The 21,457-nt window shown below is 37.2% G+C and overlaps 1 protein-coding gene across 1 annotated transcript in view; it reads left to right on the forward strand.

Moving 5' to 3' along the window:
* Window positions 1-21,457, forward strand: part of LOC129722464 (E3 ubiquitin-protein ligase RNF19B-like) — a 90,191-nt gene that overhangs the window by 52,404 nt on the left and 16,330 nt on the right. Inside the window, exons 3-5 of the mRNA XM_055675916.1 lie at window positions 11,803-12,466; window positions 13,885-14,166; window positions 14,227-14,324. Coding sequence (XP_055531891.1) covers window positions 11,803-12,466; window positions 13,885-14,166; window positions 14,227-14,324 — 1,044 coding nt within the window. The remainder of the gene's footprint in view (window positions 1-11,802; window positions 12,467-13,884; window positions 14,167-14,226; window positions 14,325-21,457) is intronic.

Below are 21,457 nucleotides of genomic sequence, written 5' to 3' on the forward strand. Positions count from 1 at the left end.
CATAATTCCTATCAAAATTACTTACTGATTATTACAAATTATAGCAAGTTTTGTAAGGTTTTTGGCAGAAAAAGATCAGAATTAGTTAGAATGTACAATATATTTTGTCAATTGAGCTCATTTCAAGATGGCTTGACAAAGTATTTTTTTAAATTCTTTTAGCACCAATATTTAGTGGTTAATTTGTGGTTTCGAAATCCAATTTGTGGTAATTTGTGGTTGAGTAATTTCTGAGAAATTTTCAGAAAACTGAGTCAAGCCATCTCTGAAAATGATTTCGCTTCAAATGAATCGGACAACGATGATATATACCTCAATCGAAAGCTCTTAATTTGTGGTTCACGAAAATATAGTTTTTGTAGGCATAGTTCAAATTTAAATAATTGAAAAACTATTATTTAAATTTTTGAACATTGTTTACCGCTTGTTGTCAACACCGACCGTACGCGGCGCCGGATGAGCACCTGCCGATGTTAGTGCTAGTGGGTTATCTAGAACATATCGACAGTCGTTCATATACACTAAGGTCGTTTTTTACGCGGGGGATGCGTTCCAAATTTGTATGGGCCCGCGTAAAAAACGACTTTTTTGAGTTGCAAATATAACAAAGAAAACCGTCTTAAAACGTTAAAACCTCGTTTGAATATGATAGTGGCCAATCTAGAGACCAAAATTCAATATTTTAAATTTAGAGTATTTACACCAAAAATTGTGATTTTTTTTAAAAACTGATATATGATCACTCGTGGCCTAAAACGAAAAACGTGATTGAAATGAGGTCGATATCTTGTACCGTTTTTGAGTAATGGAGGAAAGCAACCCGCGTAAAAAAAACGCGTAAAAAGCGACCTTACTGTATACGACATACAGTTGTCGCTGCCGTTGAAAGCTTTTTTGTTTTATTATTCAGGGGTTAGTTGTAGTAGCATATTCCTGAGACGAGAAAATATCGAATTTTAATTCTAGTTGTAAAAAACTCACACCTTTGGGCATTGACCATGCGTTTCAATCGTTCCCTACAGTTCTAAAGCCCATTCCCAACCTTTAGGCATCATTCCGGTTTCTAAAATACCCAACAGTCGAATACAGTTGCGTAGTTGGTTACCAAAATATTATTACATTTATCGAAACAAAAAATTGTTCTATATTATTATCAGGCTTTATTTATTCCAAGAGTTAAAACGTATGTGCTAATAGATTTTAACATATAATAGATTTTGTATGAGGAAGACCAGATCACACCCCTAGGTGTATTAATTTAGGTTTTTTTTTTTCAAACAATCGGTAAATGGCAAAACTACATTTCCGGAAATGATTCGACCGAAGATCGAGAAAATCACGCTCGCATGTCTACGTAAAACACTTTACTTATTTTGAGGAAATTTACGTAAAACACACGGAGGCTTGTCAACTACAAATATCTGCTAATTGATCAACATTTGCATTTCGCAGCAAATCTGCACATATAGCATCCCTGCTGCCTACAAAAACTACATTTTCGTGAACCACAAATTAAGAGCTTTCGATTGATGTATATCATCGTTGTCCGATTCATTTGAAGCGAAATCATTTTCAGAGATGGCTTGACTCAGTTTTCTGAACATTTCTCAGAAATTACTCAACCACAAATTACCACAAATTGGATTTCGAGACCACAAATTAACCACTAAATAATGGTGCTAAAAGAATTTAAAAAAAAGAATACTTTGTCAAGCCATCTTGAAATGAGCGTCAATTGAATAACAAATTTTGTTATAAATGTGCTTTTAAAAAACACACTTTTGAACATTCAAGTGTATGATAACAGAATTTGATATAATTCTGTACTTTTAATCATTCTGGCATATCAAGAATATTACAGGCTTTGTTATTTCCATCAAGTTCTGATATATTTATGTTATCCGTTTGTTATAATAGATTGATCGGGAATTGGCAAAATAAGGAAAAAGTTTTGAAAAATTGTGAACATCGAGATGCGATGATTTACAGTTTGGATGCAACTGAAGCAACTTTACATGGCTATACACGTTTACTAGTGTGCGCAGGTGAAAAGTTACTTACCTCTATGATATGATACACTATTCTCATGTAAGATATAAATATTGCTTTCTAATTTAGGACTAAGTGCAAACAGAGTATCCATGTTATTCCGCTTCTCGTTATCGCAGCAAGTTTTATAAAGTTTTCATTTCGAATATTATCATACAGCCTAGACCTTCGAAAAGAATAATGTTCTCGACTACACCAAAAAAATCCAAAATTCACAAATTTCGTACAAAACCTTCATTTTCAGATAATGCAAGAGATAATTTGAGATAGAACTAAATTGACAACTTTCATGAATAGTTTTTTTTCTGTACAATTCTGAACTATAATTTTTCGAAAACAGGTTTTTAGAAATTTGCTTCAATTCGTAAAAAATATAAAATGCTGATTCATAAATCTAGGTCCTGCAATTTCTAAAAATAAAGCGAAAGTGATATTCAAACCTTGTTTATGAGGATTTATAAAAACTGCATTAAACTAACATTCATATTTGCTGTTCTAGTATGAAATCAGTATCACTGTTATCTTTTACTGTTTCCTTACGTTCGATTATTTCAAGAAAAAATTTGAGTTGCTTCTAGCTAGCATTTAAAAATTGGTTTGTGATCGAAAAAATAACACTCATATACTCCAGTGACAACATCCATAATATTTGCGAAACCCACGTCAAGCTTTAATTCAATTATCGTGTTTGGTTCACCCTCTGAAAACTATCCTTTGAATTCTTTTTATTCTTTATTGAAATTGGACTTACGTTGGTATACGATTTGTGGTTTACTGGTCTAGTATAAAGTATAAAGTAATAGGTAGTTAGTATAACAAAGGTTTCTGCACCACTAGGTCGATTAATTCAGGTTTTTTTTCTCAAATTGCTTGCATACTCCTCCAAAATCAGAAGGACATATTTTTCAAATAAAAAAGTCAAAATTATAAGGGCCATAGCGAAAATTATTCGCCTAAAATAAACCTAGAACAATACCACGTAAGGATAACAATGGTATCAAATTAGTCCTTTCTATATTTTCGAGGCAAAAACTGAGCCTCAAGAGATCCTTAAGAAAACGGGAAAAATATTTTGAACGACAGATATACACATAATTGTTCATAGTTCAGCTCACTATTGCCATGAAACGTTTACAGAGACTAGAAAAAGATAAAAATTTCGAATTTGGATTGCTTTCCTTTGAAAGTACATTTTCGTTACCGGTATCGTTTTTGACAACAAATTTACACATATCCATTCTGCGCCTGTTGGGCTACCTGTAATAGCAAGTGTAATGACTAAGTTACCCGAATCTCGATATTTACTATATACCCCACACGCACGCTCAGTATAGCAGTGTTAGCCAGCGGCCATCAGCGTCATCAACAAATAAACAAAACGTAGAGCTATGTGAACAGTAAAACACAAATTTCTGTACAAACACTAGTAATTATTACTTTAAAAATTACATTTTCGTGAACCACAAATTAGGAGCTTTCGATTGATGTATATATCATCGTTGTCCGATTCATTTGAAGAAAAATCATGTTTCAAGATGGCTTGACTCAGTTTTTTGGAAATTTCTCGGAAACCACTTAACCACAAACTGGATTTCGAACTCACAAATCAACCACTAAATATTGGTGATAAAAGAATTAAAAAAAATTATTTTGTTAAGCCAATATATGCCTACAAAACGCCGAAAATCTCAACCAGAGAGTGCAGAAAGTTACAAATATCACTTTCGTTAAACAGTTGTATCAAACTAGTAAATAATTTACGTACCTAAGTCTAAAATGACAGAAAATTGTTCCCAAGAACGGTTCGAAATAAATGAAAAATTTATGTGAAAATATTCTGAAACATAAAGCACAAATTGATTCTAAATTATGTCTTGATTTTAGTTGAGTGGATTGATAAAAATTTTGAGAGAATGACATTTTCTGCACGTTACATGTTTCGAAAAGCCCCAAGTGTGCCCTTTCTAGTCACAAGATAATACCTAATAATAATTGGTCAAAACACCATGCCGGAGACAGGGAGATTGCGGGTTCAAGTCCCGTCGGGATGCGGTATATTTTTTCCAAATCTGTATCATATTTCCAGTTCGCTTAATTTTCGTTCTCTCTACTTCATATACTGTATATGAACTGTCTGCTTAATGAACTTGCGTGTTAACGGGAAAAAGCCGTTGTTAAAAATAGAAATTTAGTTCGAAAAATTTAGCCGTACGGAGCACCTTCCGTAGTTGTGTCGCACTTGCAAGCACGACGCAGACTGACTCTGGTCTCGATCACACAGGTCTATAAGAGTTATCAGCATCAGCTGACTCTTCTGTGTGTGTTGAGACATTCCTTTTAGTCTATAAATAAAGCTTGCACAGCAGTGTGTGTAGTTAGCGATGAGCAATAGAATAAGTCGGCAGCGGAATGTGATACGATATAGATTGTGGAACAGTACCACCGTCCCCCGTAGTTTAATTGGTCAAAACACCATGCCGGAGACCGGGAGATTGCGGGTTTAAGTCCCGTCGGGATGCGGTATATTTTTCCAAATCTGTATCATATTTCCAGTTCGCTTAATTTTCGTTCTCTCTACTTCATATACTGTCTGCTTAATGAACTTGCGTGTTAACGGGAAAAAGCCGTTGTTAAAAATAGAAATTTAGTTCGAAAAAGATAATACCTCGTTTAGGATTTACCGCCGGAAAAACCGGAAATTTGAAATTGGAAATCTGCTGGGCACCCTGATTAGTGCAAAGTATATGTCCAATAAACAGAAAGTCTAGTTCCGATATCGAAATATTAGTACCTAAACTTAACTTTGCTTTTTCAAACATGTTACAGTTTGACTCATTTTTGTGTGTTCAAAAATCGAACATCACGCTCATATTTTTCCTTGCTTTTGTATGAATGACAGTTTCGGCTTAGGCGACATCCATAAATTACGTAACACAAAAACCCGATTTTTGGACTCCCCCCCAACCATGTAACGAAACGTAACGCCAACACCTCCCCCCCCAAAAAATTACGTAACGCTGCAGAAGGATTTCCTTGATAAAAATGCTCGTTTTTGGAGAGTCTCCAGAGATTTTTCGTTACGTAACGCTGAAATCATCTCCCTCCTCCCCTGTTTTGTTTTTTTAATGATGATGGTCCCGCCTCTTACCCCTACAAAGATTTGAGGTAGACGATTTATCTATTAGATAATTAGTTATTACTTCAATTAAACCAGAAAGCAAAAAAAAAAACGGACTGGTTTTGTCAATACCGATATAAAATCCTCCATAATATTCCAATGCTTAAACGGCAGTATTACTGAATAAAAAAAAATTAAACACAAATTTCTAAGCCGTTCTACGACCAAGATTACCAAGTTCTAATTATTTTACTTCTTTCAATCAATTGAACATTATTCACATCTGAATTAAGCCAACACCCAATCTAGCCCACAGCTAAATTGCTACAGTCCCAACAAGGCCATTCCCGCCGAACTCAGCAAGCAAAGCACAGGTAAACCGTGAACTTAACATGAGACTCATGAGGATGTCCCCACCTAGGGAAGTCTAGAAAATTTCCAACCCGAAAAAGTCCTAGAACAGCTAGGAACTTCAATCGTTTGGTCGTTTTTTTATTTCTTCCACGTGAAATTTTCTGTACGATAACAAAAATCCCCTAATCGGATACCTTTGGCCTCAACAGGACCAAATTTACATAGCTATACAACAAATAATGCTAGTTAACTCAGCTGGTAACAATAAGACCTATAGTCTGCTATATTACCCACTGATAATGACGATAATAGGTTCCACGAGCATCAATGTTTGTTTATATGTCTGATTGCCATCTACCAACAACAATGAAATCTTTCAATATACTCCACATCGGAGAAAATACACGTTTGTGATTAGTTGGGACAAGTTTACTGATTCAACTCGTTCCATAGATTGATCACGTCACATACAGCTTCGAACGTTGGCGCGTGGTTATCATTGCTTTGTTCGTAGGTGAAAAAATGCTTATTAGGACAAAAATTACGGAACGCATTGCTTAGATGCTTTGGATTTGCTCGCCAGCCGTTCAGCATCCCTAATTTAGTAGCGAACCTTCAACAGGATGACTAGTTAACATCTTTCAACGAAATCAATAACATAAAGTTACATTAGACGCTCTTCACAGGATCAAGATGGCATTCAATTTTTCGCACTTAACTGGATGATTACGATTGTTGCCTGACTGATTTGATTTTGAACACTGGTATATATTTCTCCCAGATGGTCTCGAGGTACGATGCTGACCTAACAAGCCAGTCGTCGAAGGTTCGAGTCTCGGCTCGGGAGAGACTGTTAGGCTACTGTCATACTGAGGCGTCAAATGAAGCGAAGCGTTGAGCGTTTGAGAAGCGGAATAAACAAAAGCGTTGGGTGAAGCTTCCTATGACATACTGGAGCGAGCGTCGCAAATGCGTTGCGTTGTCATATTCCTAGATTCCAGTAGCGGCTTTGTTTGAAGGAAATATGAATTCGTCCAATGAAAATTTTTTTGCTTCTCCAAGCACGGAAAATTACGTTCTAGTAAACATAGAGATTTTTTCATGAAATAAAATAATATTACTGAAGTGAGTTGCGCTACAGACGTAGTAAAAAATATAAGAAATTATTCTGAATTTTAAACCCGTTGACCCCGAGCAACGTTCAACTAGTTTATAATATCTGTTAGGATTTCAACAACCCATGTGAGCACAGCTAGTTACTCAGCGGCTTGCATTTTCGCGACCAAAGAAGTTCAGCATGCTAAATTTCTGGCCAATCAAATCAAAACTCAACAATATCAATCAATAATATCAGTGCTATTTTCCCGATAGTATTTTCTATCCTACTTTTTTTCTTTTTTAAGATTTAAGACCAAAATAAAGCAAATATTAAGTACCTGGCGATATCAGGTTTAGTCTGAACATGGATTTACTGCACAACCCTCTTCTAAACATTTTAACATTTTCTAAACGAAAATGTATTTTATTTGCTTTTTTCGATTACCAAACCAAAACAAAGCAATTATAAAGCACCTGGCGATAAAAGATTTAGTCTGAATATGGTATTACCACGTACATATACGCGCGTCAAAACACTACTCGTTCTGTTTCGCCGCCTCTATCGACGCGTCTTTGCCGCTCCAGTATGACCGGTTTGAGCGTTTCATATAGACGTTCGAAGAAGTAGCTCGGACGCTTTTGCGACGCTTCTTGCTTCGCTTCATTTGGCGCCTCAGTATGTCAGTAGCCTTAGTGTTAGTAGGATCGTAGCGCTAGCCCCGCAATTGTCCTGTACACTAAACAGTCAAGTCAAGTTCCGATTCGGAATGTAGCACCAAGGCTTTGCTTTTTTTTACTGGTATATATTTTAAAGCTTATTAATAACAGTTTTTAGTTGGTTTAGGTAATTCAAATATGTTGAGCTTACAAACAAATTTCGGGGGAGTTTTATGGGGTCATAAAAAATATAACTTTATTCACAACATCGTTTATCGCTATGACATTCCCGCATCTCTCGAGTAGCATATGGATTAGACAGTTAGTTTACTCAATTACTGGCTCAACGAAGCAAGTGATAATCGGAAGAAACAATGTCTGAAAAATCCCATTCAGTATTGTCTGGAAAAGACATCTCATTCCAGCGCCTTCAAAGCAGCTTTGACGTCCTTTGCAATATAGTACAGCTATACTTCTCACGAATAATATTTTGTTGCCACAATAGTTTAATCATTGAAGCGCAAATAACAAACATATATTTGAAGCTTCAAAACCAATCCCGATATATTATGCTTTTTTTTAATAAGGGGGGGGTTGTTAGTAGCTTGAGTATTTATGATAAATATTAGTAAATAATGAGTATGTGTGTCCAATTACAAATGGTGACTTCTCAACACTGTTAGAAAAATTGTAATTTTAATTGTTAAGATTTGTTTGCTTTCCTATCCAGGACTTATCATTCGTAGCGATTTAAACCTACATGTCAAAAAAGGGAAGTAAACTTACAACTAACTTGATTGTCAACTTATTGGCTATAAAGAGAGCTTATCGTAGCAATTGAGGATTGCAACGATTTTTGTCGAAATTGTTAATAATTTTATTTGGCATAGCTTCTAATGTTTCAACGCCAGTAAGTCTATGTAATACGACTGTACCAAACCAAGGAGAGCGTTTCAAAATCATTTTCAGAATATATTATGGTTTATATAAGCCATCAACCTTTACAGTATTTAGGCTGATTGATGTCTTTCTAATAACTGTTTTAAAGAATTGAGAATTTTGTCAGATAACGCTTTGATGATGGTTAAAATCTTCATCACTCGACTCAGTTCGACGAACTGAGCATTTTCTGTATGTGTGTGTGCGTGTGTGCATGTGTGTGTGTGTGTGTGTGCGTGTGTGCATGTGTGTGTGTGTATGTGTGTGTGTATGTGTGTGTGTGTGTGTGCGTGTGTAGGTGTGTGCGTGTGCGGGTGTGTGTATATGTGTGTGTGTGTGTGTGTGTGTGTGTGTGTGTGTGTGAAAGAGTGTGTGTGTGTGAAAGAGTGTGTGTGTGTGAAAGAGTGTGTGTGTGTGTGTGTGTGAGTGAGCGTGAGCGTGAGTGAGTGAGCGTGAGTGAGTGAGCGTGTGTGTGTGTGTGTGTGTGTGTGTGTGTGTGTGTGTGTGTGTGAGTGAGAGTGAGAGTGTGTGTGTATGTGTGTGTGCGGGCTAACTAAAAACCCTCAACTTTTGAATCTCAAAAAGATTGAACATGTAGTTATGGAAAGAAACGTGTTCTGGAGACTGTTTAATCTCACTCATGGGGCTGGACCGATTTTCATAAAATCAGTGTCAAATGGAAGGTCTAATTGCCTTTAATGTTAAAAAATGTGAAATCTAGCGATAAATAGAAACATTCCGAAGAATACTTGAACTCACTCACTTTTCTCAGAGATAGCTGAGCCGATTTTCACAAAATTAGTGTCAAATAAAAGGTCTAGCTGCCTCATAACATCCTATTAAATTTCATTGTAATCGGACTGTAACTTTGTCTGTAATGTATCAAAATGTGAAAATCACAAAACTTCATTATCTCACTGGATATTGTTATCAAATTAACGGGCTAGTTTAGGGGTAACTAAAATTTTTTCTAATGATTAGGCATGTTTTTCAAAAGTTGTGAAAAGAAACATGTTACTATAATTTTTCAAACTGATTCGTTTTTCCAAAGATGGCTGGTCTAATTTCAACAATCTTAGTGTCAAATGAAAGGTTTGGTTGCCATTTCATTTAATTATAATCGTACTTTTATTTCAACCGTTATGTATTAAATTCTGAAACCAACGAAAGTCAACTCAAAGATTACACGACTTATTTAAACATAACTACGGGTTGTCTCTCAAACGTACAAATAACAAATTTCATAACAGTTTGATACGTGGTTCAAAAGTTATGGAAAGAAACGAAATGGATTGATCAAAATATATTGTACTATTTGAACGTTTCGGGTATTGCTCGTGATTAAAGTGTTTGAAATCAGGAGTCATTTTTTTATTTCGACATTTCTTTAGCACAAATATAACGTCAAATTTAACATTTTATACTTTAAATACAACTTCAATATTCTAGGACCCAAAGAGTGAATACACTTTTATTGGATTGAATTTGGCAATTCAAGGTTGTTTTCCAGAAACTATAAGTCGCAAAATCGGATTTCAAAATAAAGTATGAAGTTGATTCCCGGCATATAAGCACTATCCCGGTTCCTGAAAAACTCACGTTTGGTGATGAAACTACAAGCTACTATTAAGTTAATTTTTGGCCTCTGGATATCATATTGTTCCACAAATTCTCATATTGAATGATATTTGGTCCTTTTAGGCTGTTGTTCATCAGGAAAAATTTTCCCACTATAAAAAGTTGAATCCAAAATGATATATAATCGAGTCCGACCTATATATGAGTACAGTGAGTACGTTGAAACTATTCATGTGAGCTCAATGCTTATTAATACCTTAACTACTTCAAAGTAGTATATTAATATATTAATAATGCCAAATATAATCGTGGTTTAAAAAGCTGAAATACATATACTAACCAACTCAGAGCGAACAATGTGTATGTATGTATGTGTATGTATGTACATTAGGGTGGGACAAAAAATAAATGTTAGCTCCCATGCACTTTTCGTGTTCGTTATGGGTCCTATAACAACTGTGTAACTTTTCAGATCGATTGGTGAAACGCCCGATTTTTAAAGTTTCCATACGATTTTTTATGGGAAAATCCACTTTTTCAATACTTATTCTCTAGAGATGTCAAGTTGGTTCTTAAAAAAATATTAATACATGATATTTGCAGGAAATTTTCCTGGAAAAAAAACTCTTCTGAAGACCGTAAGGCGCTACGATGCTTGTAGAAACAGCTATTCACCCCAAACTAATTGAATGTCTGACGGACGGCTCTCCATTGAAATTTTCCAGCAACACTGCTACAGCATGTTGCTATTGCAAACTTGCTTAAGTATGAGAAATAATTTCACGTGGAATTAATTTTCAAAGTGTGATTTTTGCTTATAGTATCTTGGGGGGAGCCTCCAAGATAAATTTAAGCGATATCATTTCTCATCACATGGTTGAATTTGCAACAGCAGCATGTTGCAGCATTATTGCTGGTAAAATTCAATGGTCAGCCGTTCGTCAGATATTCAATCAGTCTGAGGTGAATATCATTTTTCACAAGCATCGTAGTGCCTTGCGGTCTTCAGTAGAGTTTTTTCCAGGAACATTTCCTATAAATATCATGTATTGATATATTTTTAGGAGCCAACTGGACATCTCTATAAAAAAAGTTTTGAAAAAGTGGTTTTTCCCATATAAAATCGTATGGAAACTTTAAAAATCGGGCGCAAATCGGGCGTTTCACCGATCGATCTGAAAAGTTACACAGTTGTTAAAGGACCCATAAGGAACACGAAAAGCGCATGGGAGCGAAAAAATTACACAATCCCTTTTTCCCATATAACAGTGTCCCAGTCTAATGTACATACAACAAAAAAACATCCAATCGTTTTTATTTACCGTGAGACATTTTACAAAAAAGTTGTAAATCGATTTATAGGATGGTCGATTGCTTAAGCAAAAACGAAACGATTGTTATTACCATCGTGTTCATTCCTGCACGCACAATAGAGGTTGAATTTCTGGGTAATTAATTTATTCTGATAGTCAATGTTTTGCTTCCATTACCCGGTTTATAGATTTCAAACAATTCCGTTTAGTAGATATCAGCTGTCGAGTAATAAAAATATACTCTCCTTTACTTGTTTCGGGTAACTCTTGCTAAGTCCGTTCTACTGGCCAAGTTTAATGAGAAACAAATTTGTCTGTTTTTACAATTTTCTTCGCCGTTGAATATGAACTACCCGAAATGCTAGTAGTTGAATTTTACGACTACCTACAATTGAGCCCCCGTTTAGTAAAAGTAGGGAGCATCCTGGCACCTGTATGAGCTTATTTCCGACTTAAAACCCGTGCGGTTCTTAAAAGAGTTTCTGGACCACTACGACCATTATTTTGAACTTTGGGGTAATCGTGAACTTAGATTATATTTGGAATGACTCCTTTCACAGTTGTAACAAAAACATAATGGACAAATAAAATTTGAGTTCTCTGTCTAAGCGATTCACGAATCCTACTGTGCTTAAGCTAACCATGACCTTTACCAACTCTCAATAATGATTTAAACTTCTCGTTTTTCTCTTACAGCACAATTCCGATTCCACTTCGCAACATTCGGCCAACTCTCCGGGCAATTTAGACCGAGGCATCTCCACCTCCAAGCTGACGCCAAATAATTATAAGTCATCAAATAGTTTGCAGAGTAAAAGCACCACCGGCTCCGCTTCGGGAGCTGCCGGCTCCGGGGCTAAATCAACCTCCTCACCAGAAGAATGTCCCCTATGTTACGATACCTTGCCCGCAGGGGAGGAGTTCTACTCATTGCTGAACTGTCGACATTATGCCTGTCGGGGCTGTCTAGAAAATTATCTTATGATCGAAATCTCCGAAAGCCGAACGGACATTAGCTGTCCCCAGTGTCCGGAGGCAATGCACCCGACCGACATTCAAACGTTACTGAAAACGTTCCCCGCTGCCATTACCAAATACGAAGACTTCATGGTACGCCGAGTTCTACTGGCGGATCCGGATTCCCGCTGGTGCCCCGGGCCGGACTGCAGTTATGCCGTAATTGCAAGTGGATGTGCCTCCTGCCCACGGATACGATGTGAACGTCCCGGATGCGATGTACAGTTCTGCTATCACTGCAAAGCCGAGTGGCATCCGGATCAGACATGCGATGCGGCCCGAGCATCCAGGCAGAGCCCCACTAGGGCACCGTCCGGTAGTATAAGTAACGATTCTCAACACAGTAAGAGTTGTTGTCTTATGTTTGCGTCTGGCTCAAGGTGCAATGTTGCATGCGCTGGCTTTGATGTAACTTTTATTTGCATTTAATTTTTTCCATTTCGCTTGGTCGATTAGCAAAACGCAGTAAGGCTATTGACATACTGAGGCGTCAAATGAAGCGAAGCAAGAAGCGTCGCAAAAGCGTCCGAGCTACTTCTTCGAACGTCTATATGAAACGCTCAAACCGGTCATACTCAAGCGGCAACGACGCGTCGGTAGAGGCGGCGAAACAGAACGAGTAGTGTTTTGACGCGCGTATACTTACGCGGTAATACCTTGTTCAGACAAAATCTTCATCGCGAGGTGCTTTACATTTGCTTTGTTTTGGTTTGGTAATTGAAAAAAAAGCAAATAGAATACATTTTCGGGTAACAAAATGTTAAAATGTATAAAAAATGTTAGTGCAGTAATACCATGTTCAGACTAAACCTGATATCGCCAGGTGCTTTTTATTCGTTTTATTTTGGTCTTAAATATAGAAAATATCGGGGAAAATTTTCAGGTCGTCAGGAAAATAACACTGGTATTTTTGATTGATATTGCATGCCTAACATACTGAACAGATATCATAAACTAGTTGAACGTTACTTTGGGTCAGCGGGTTTAAAATTTAGAATAATTTCTTATATTTTTTACTACGTCTGTAGCGCAACTGACTTTATAAAAAAATCTCTATGTTTACTAAAAACGTGATTTACTGTGCTTGAAGCAGCAAACAAATCTTCAATGGAAGAATTCATATTTCCTTTAAACGAAACCGCTGCTGGAATCTAGGAATATGACAACACAACGCATTTGCATCGCTCGCTCCAGTATGTCATAGGAAGCTTCACTCAACGCTTCTGTTTATTCCGCTTCTCAAACGCTCAACGCTTCGCTTAATTTGACGCCTCAGTATGTCAGTAGCCTAAGAGTCGATAGTATGCAATTAGTATACTCTGCGCAGTTTAGATTTTTAGATTGCTAGAACGCAAGTACCATGTTTGTTTTGATCTCTATTGCATTCAAATTGCCAACATGAATAAACTATTTTATGTTATATGTGTTATCTTATCGGATTCAAATTGATCTTTCTCAAGCAAAGTGATTCCTTTTGTTATTGCAAGATATATTAAGAACATGATAGCTATGAAAACCTTGGTAAAGCTTCAACATACACAAAGATCACTCACCTTTTTCGGCGCCGCTGAATTTCCGGCTTGGCACCAGCAGCGGTTGCACGCACGTCGTTGATTTTCCAAAATCATTGACCTTTCCACAAACCATTTCTGCATACGCATTCATTGATGTTGCCTTCCATACACAATACAGCAATCGATTATCTCTGTGCAACGGTTCATGACGTAATTCATTACGGGCTCTCTTGTCTATGATTTGCAGAAGACGATATCAAACCATGCCCCCGCTGTCAGGTCCTGATCGTCAAGATGGACGACGGGTCCTGTAACCACATGGTCTGTGCTATCTGCGGCTCGGAATTCTGTTGGCTCTGCATGAAGGAGATTAGCGATCTGCATTATCTCAGTCCATCTGGATGTACCTTCTGGGGCAAGAAGCCTTGGTCCCGAAAGAAAAAACTTCTCTGGCAGCTGGGTACACTGGTAGGAGCACCGCTAGGCATCGCACTGGTTGCAGGAATTGCAGTACCTGCCATGATCATAGGTGAGTAATTACTGTAACAGAACTCAATAATATGTAACTGTACGATTATCTGATTTTTAGGCATCCCGGTTTGGGTAGGCAGAAAAATACACACGCGATACAAAGCGGCGGGAAAACACAAGCGGAATTTTGCAGTTCTGGGAGGTGTAACGGCATCGGTAAGTAACAAGCTAATTAGTAGTTCAATTGCGCTTACACCCGTTCTTTGTAAAACGTTCGACCTGTGTGGCGGCGCACGCATAGCTGAGTGGTCACTGTTTTGTATACATTCTTTACTCTCTCGCGGACCGGGTTAATCGAATAGTATTATTAGCTATCAGGTTCTATCATTGTTACGATTATTCACACTGTCGATTTATTACTATAAGATGTAAAAGCCTCTCAATGGGAATGAATAGGATATACACCTTTACCGAATGATTTTCTTCGCTGAACGCTGTTCATGGTGTAGAGCGACAAGGGCAGGAAATAATTAGAAAAATGGTTTTCCATTATCTATACGTAAAAATGCAACTGGTAAAATAAACCATGCAAGTAATCCGGACAAGCACACCAAATCACATCGTAGCAAAGCAAAGCCTTGGTGCTACATCCCGATTTGGAACTTACTTGACCTTTTGTTTATTTATACACAAACTTCGCAGTCGACTGTTTAGTTTACGGGACACGCTACGATCCTCCTGATACTAACAGTCTCTCCCGAGCCTACGACGGCTGGCTTCGACCTTGCAGCATCGTACCTTGAGACCATCTATCTGGGGGGAAACATCATCACATCGTATTTCTTTTTAAACCAATAATGTGCTTTTACGACTAAAAAGATATGCTGACGAGGTAAACATTAAATTAATTTTTTCTATGAAGTTAGGAGATCTCAGTTTGCACTTTTATCGGTTTGGTATAAACGGTTTTGACGGTTTACTGTACAGGACAGGACAATATAACGAGACAAGCGACGCTACGAGCCAGCTGACATTAGTAGTCGGTTTTTAAGCCGGTTTTTTGTGTCATCTGACTTGTTAGACCAGTATCTTACCTCAAGACCAGTTAGGAGTCTGTTTGCGTTTTTCTTCAAAATTACATTTTGAAATTTTCGTAACGAAACGCGCTTTAACTTTTTTATATTGCACAAATCTTAATACAATTTTGAGAAAGTGTTTTCAAGAAGATGTATTTCAAAACAGAGCAATAATTTTTTTCTCGTTTTTTTTTATATAAAAAAGGTAATTAACCCCTTAATATGATATTTATGCTAGGGACGCTTAATGTCCACGGTCCATACAATTTTTTTTGAATTTATATGGGCAGTTGTCCACGGAGGGGGAGGGGGGGGGTCAAAATCGTTAAAAATCTGTGGTATGTGGATGGCCCTTAATGGCCGGCTACGTTCTTACGGTCGATTAGGAAACGAAGTGTTGCTACCAATGTTTTTCATATTTCATATCTTCTCTTTTTGATAATTGGTGGTGGTGAAATCAAATAATTTGATCATTTAAAAAAAGCTATTAAAGACACAGCAAATATTGATCAATGCTCTAGATTCTATCTTGAGAGAGAGAGAAGATGGTGTTAAAGGTGCACTTTTCTATTTTACGTACATAACTTTTCAATTGGATCGAATTGCAACAGTGAAATGAATCGCATAGAATAAAAACTCAAATGAAGAAACCTCAAAAAGTGACACAATTGAACAGGCCTTCCAAGAAATTAGGAAACATTTTTGATTCTCATAAACTTTTGCATTACATTCCCATGGACATTAATATTCTTGTCCATGCATTTTCCTCGAATTAGGAATAAATCGCGACATTCCGTTCTCACAGGAATGTCTTTGGTGACCACAGTTTCTTCGGAAAGAAACATTTGTTAGTGCCATCGAGAAAAAAATCGGTGGTTCCTCAAAAAAAATAATAAAAAAAAAATTATAAAAAATCGGTAGCAAATTTTGATAAGCCACTAGCTTGTTTTTTTTTTTATTATTGTTACTAATACCATAACTGTAATCCCATGACTTTCTCTCTCAAAAGCTACAGGGAGGTCACCATATAAAGCGTCCACTTGATAATTTGAAAGGTCGTCGTCGAGCGTCGAGGTCAAGTGAGATAACCAGCTTTTAAAGAACAATTAACTTAAACAGCCTTAAAACCGATTTTGTCTAGTATCCCTTTTTCAGGGGCGACTCTTGGCTTTTGAACCTACCTGTTCAAGTACAAAGTCTGAAAATCACAGTTTGGGCAAGTAATCACAAAAATATCCACGAAAAAAATCAAGTCTCTGTTACTGTTTGTTACTATTTAGAAAACTTTTGTTACTATTTTAAAATTAAACTAAAAAATAATATAATGTATATTTGAATTTGGATTTGAAAATTATTTTTTGCCTCGTGTCATCGTGTGCATTGCACAAGTTGCATTTATGGACGAGTCGCCCCTGCCCTTCTTATTCAATAGGGAAGAAACATGGACTCATCCAAATTATAAGAAAAACACACCCTATCCTTAACAGAGGGCGTTGCCAGCGTATTCAAATATTATTCAATGACTTAGAAGTAAATGCCATCAGAATCCATTCCAGTAAAGTTTTCATTCAATTTCATGTAAAATCACCATATCGCTTTTAATATGTAGTAAACAGTGATGAGCACTTGGAACGTTATTCGCGACAGTACCAGAATCCTGAAAATTTACAATTTCTTCTTTGAGAACATTGCAGAATTGCGTGTGAAACATGTCAGTAATTTTCGTTACCTGAGCTTGCACACGGTTAAGTTTTTTGAAAGTTTGAAAGTTTATTCCCTTCTAATAATTAACTAAACATCTTATCAAGATATCTAGATGGAGTGAGGGAACATTAAGCTAAATGAATTAAAGAGTTTGATTTACTTCTTACTTAAGATTTACTCTGGAAAAGTAAGACAATCTCTTGTATTTATACTGTACATACCATAAGCAACGTTTTGTCTTCTAAATGAAAGTTTAACTTAAAAAGGTACTGTGCGATTAGTTTTTCTATAACGTTAAAAGACATTTTATGGGTTTCGTGTTTTTTATGGGGAAATGTCAAATCACCGTAAAAGAGATACACACATTTGAGTATCTCTTTTCGCCTCGGGAGGCCCACCCTGTTAATCAACAATGTTTGTTTTATTTGCGACATATGTTTATAGTTCACTTGTAAGTGATAGAGGCAGTGCTTCACTTATTTTTTTCTCAGAGGAAAATTGCAATTGATTCAAGTAGAGAATAAATTAAGATTTTGTATCTTGGTGGAATGAGCAAAATACAGATTAGAAGAAAGTTGTCGCATCAGAATTTGAGCAGATTATTCGTGTACAGGATCATCAAATGATTCGAGGAAACTGGTACGGTTGTCCCCAAGCAGAAATCGGGTAAAAAACGGAGTGTGCAGACTGCAACGGTGATCAAAGCGGATTCGCCAGGTACGCGAAATCCAGCCCGATCGGCAAGAAAAATGACTCGTGAAATGAGCATCAGGGTGGGACAAAAAATAAATGTTAGCTCCCATGCACCTTTCGTGGTCCGTTTGGCAACTGTGTAAATTTTAAGATCGATCGGTTGAACTATATTTTTGCGCCCGATTTTTAAAGTTTCCATATAACTTTATATGGGAAGATCCACTTTTTCAAAATTTATTCTCTAGAGATTTCCAGTTGGCTTCTAAAAATATATCGATACATGATGTTTGTAGGAAATTCTTCTGAGAAAAACTCTTCTGAAACCGTAGGGCGCTACGATGCTTGTACAAAAACTCAAACTGATTGAATGTCTGACGAACGGCTCACCATTGATTTTTTCCAGCAACACTGCTACAGCATGCTGCTATTGCAAACTTTCCTAAGGATGAGAAATAATTTCGCGTAGAAGTAACCTTGAAAGTGTAATTTTTAGCTCATAGCATCTTCGGTACAGCCTCAAAGATGAATTTCACATGATATCATTACTTATCACATGGTTGAATCTACAACAGCAGCATGCTTCAGCAGTATTGCTAGAAAAATTGAATGTTGAGCCGTTCGTCAGATATTCATTCAGTTTGAGATGAATAAGTTTTTCTACAAGCATCATAGCGCCTTACGGTCCTTAGATCAGTCTTTCCCAGAAAAGTTTCCTACAAATATCATCAATATTTTTAGGAGCCAACTGGCCATCTCTAGAGAATAAATTTTGAAAAAGTTGATTCTCTCATATACAATTGTTTGGAAAATTTGAAAATCGGGTGCAAAAATATAGTTCCACCGATCGATCTGAAAAGTTACACAGTTGTTATAGGACCCATAAGGAACACGAAAAGTGCATGGGAGCGAAAAAATAACACCATCGCTTTTTTCCCATATAGCCGTGTCCCAGTCTAATGAGCATTAGTCATAAAACTATGCAGAAAACAATCGAAAATGACCTTGAAAACGGAGCTTTCATGAAACAAACGATTTACGGGTCATTTCGCAAAAAAATTGCCGACAGGGCCACCGAATTTCGATCGCAACTTAAGACACACGCTTTACACTACATAATTTTCTCAGATGAAAAATTGTTTACGTTGAAGGTTGTTTTGAACAAGCAGAATGGTGTATGCATATCTTCGTGATATTCCAGCCGATAAGAGAGTAATGGAACGATCCCAGTATGCTTCAGCTGTGATGGTTTGGGAAGCAATATGCTACAGAGGAAAGTTACCACTGCTATTTATCGACAGAGATGTAAGGGTACCTTCTGCCGAGGAATTATTTGGAGAAGAGAGTCTCTGCTTCAACAAGATTTAGCGCCAGTGCATAAGGTATTGGTTGTTCAGAAGTGGTACAACGAAAATTTATCTGAATAGTCCGCATCCGATTTAAATCCATTGGACTTCAGCATTTGGGGGTACATGCTAGTAAAGCAGGGTGAAGTAAAATAGATATCTTTGGATACTTTTAAGAACGGTTTGGTGAAAACCTGGGATTAAGTGCCGATCGAAACCGTGCAGGCGGCTTGTGATAATGTTGAGAAGCGTTTGGGAGCCGTCATCAAATGCAAAGATGAAAGATTTGAATTGAACTGATTCAACTGTACTTAGTATTAAGTAGTGCTTTCTTCATAATACTGAGTTCAGTTGAACAATTCATTTGCAAGATATATTGGAAACAATACAGTTGAGGTCAAAATATAAAATTGTCGTTTGCTCGAACAATTATAGAAAATTTTGCCTCACCGCGTAGAAAGGTTAAGTTTTAGACAATTTAGTTGAAATCCACAAGAGGACCGAGCTTAAACCTTATTGCCAATTTAGCCGACAATAATAGTGTTAGATTCTGACTGTGGTTGAAATCATTTAAAAAATCGCTGAAATGTTTTATCAAGATCGCAACAGATGTGAAATTTTATTCTTGGTCGTATTATGTACCCAAAAGTTCGAGGCTCAAGCAAGTACTGTCACATGAGACGATACTACTACTGGCCAACATTCTATTTTTATAGTGATTTTACCGATTCAAACATGTTAAAGAAGCTGTGTATGGGACACGATCGCAAGTTAAGCGTAAAATTACGATAGCATGGTTTATGTCAATATATTTTTGCGATAGGTTAGGGAATACACCTGATAATTATTAAATTTGGTTTGAAGCAGTAAATATCAGTGGTAATTCTCCTTCAACTCTTTTCAACGATAATACATATCACGACAGACTATTTGGAATCAATATGTTTATGTCAGTAAAAGATAAAAGCAACGCTGAAGAAATAATTCTCCGGAAATAATGTGGCGGCTTCAAAGAGATTCTGAATGCTGACTGGGGTCGATTTACGGCCTTTGAATATCATCTTGGTTCCGGAAATACTCATATTGGATGGTAGTTGGTTGTTTCCCAGAAGCCGATAGCCACCATATTGAATTTCAAAAAGGCGTTTGATGTCGATTTCTGACCTCTACATCCAATTCTCTTGTTGGGCAATACACTACGCGGGGGATACGTGCCGCATAAAAAAAACCGCGTAAATTCCGGAATCCGCGTAAAAAAACCGCGTGAATTCCGGAATCCGCGTAAAAAAAACGCGTAAATTCCGGAATCCGCGTAAAAAAAACGCGTAAATTCCGGAATCCGAGTAAAAAAAACCTGCGTTAATTTTGCAATTCGAGTGAAGATAAACCGAAATCCGAGTAAAAAAATACCGCATAAATTCCGGAATCCGCGTAAAAAAAAACCGCGTAAATTCAGGAATCCGCGTAAATTCCGGAATCCGCATAAAAAAGCCGCGTAAAAAAACCGCATAAAAAGCGACCTTAGTGTATTTACTCTTTTTATGCCGTTTTCTTGAAGCCGGAAGTTGCGAAAGTGGATTTCGAAGTTCCGATTGGGGCAGTTTCAGGTCTCTGGGCATATTCGCTTCGCATGCGCTTTGTATCCCTCGCATAAAAAAGACTAGTGTACTCATATTAAGTGGTATTTGGTCATTTTTTACTGTTTTACAAACACCGGAACTTGAAAATGGTGTTTAGAGATGATTTCTGGTTTATCAAAATGGTATCTGGGGTCGATTTTCGGCCTCTGGACATCATCCCGGTTCCGAAAATATCCATATTGGATGGTATTTGGCCTTGTTTTCACCTCTCATCAGTCAAAATTTGCGTTTAAAACAAGGCTCTAAATTGTTCAAAAGTACACTGCTATTAAGATAAAATCACGAATTTCCGTATTTTGGTGAATGCTTAACTTTTTCTCCAATCAATTGCTGCAAGTATGAAGGAAATCCGTTAAAAACAGCCTGAGTTATTAACATTTGGAAGCAAGCTTGTCATTCTCCTCAGTATGTGAGAAGAGCGGAGAAAAAATTCACCGCGCACTTCCCTTTCAGAATGTGCCTGCGTGTAGCAAATGCTTTCACCACACTGCTTCTTTCTTCACTTCAAAGTGTCTCAACCAACTTCCAGAGAGACAAACACACTTCCAGCTCACCCCACATCTGATAGAAACAAGAAGGGTGAATCACTCTACAGAGAAAACGCAGGAGTACACCACAGTGTCCACTGGCGAGTGGTTCCGAAAGTGAAAAAAAACCTACCGGGCAAAAGTGTAGTCCTCGTGTAGCTACACCGCGAAAACGAATTCGAGCAGAGTAAACTACCGGCACGAGCAACGCAGTCTATTTTTTTGTCTCCCAATCGCTTTTCCTCTTCTGCCATGCTCAAGAAACAAACTGTAAAACGCACCGGAGATAGCTCTGCTTTGTAATTACTGTGCGTATTGTCTACACGTGTGAGAAAATACACCATAGCTCATTGTCTTGCAAGAGAG

Source organism: Wyeomyia smithii, chromosome 1 (assembly GCF_029784165.1).
Source record: "Wyeomyia smithii strain HCP4-BCI-WySm-NY-G18 chromosome 1, ASM2978416v1, whole genome shotgun sequence".
In the NCBI taxonomy this organism is placed as follows: Eukaryota; Metazoa; Arthropoda; class Insecta; order Diptera; family Culicidae; genus Wyeomyia; species Wyeomyia smithii.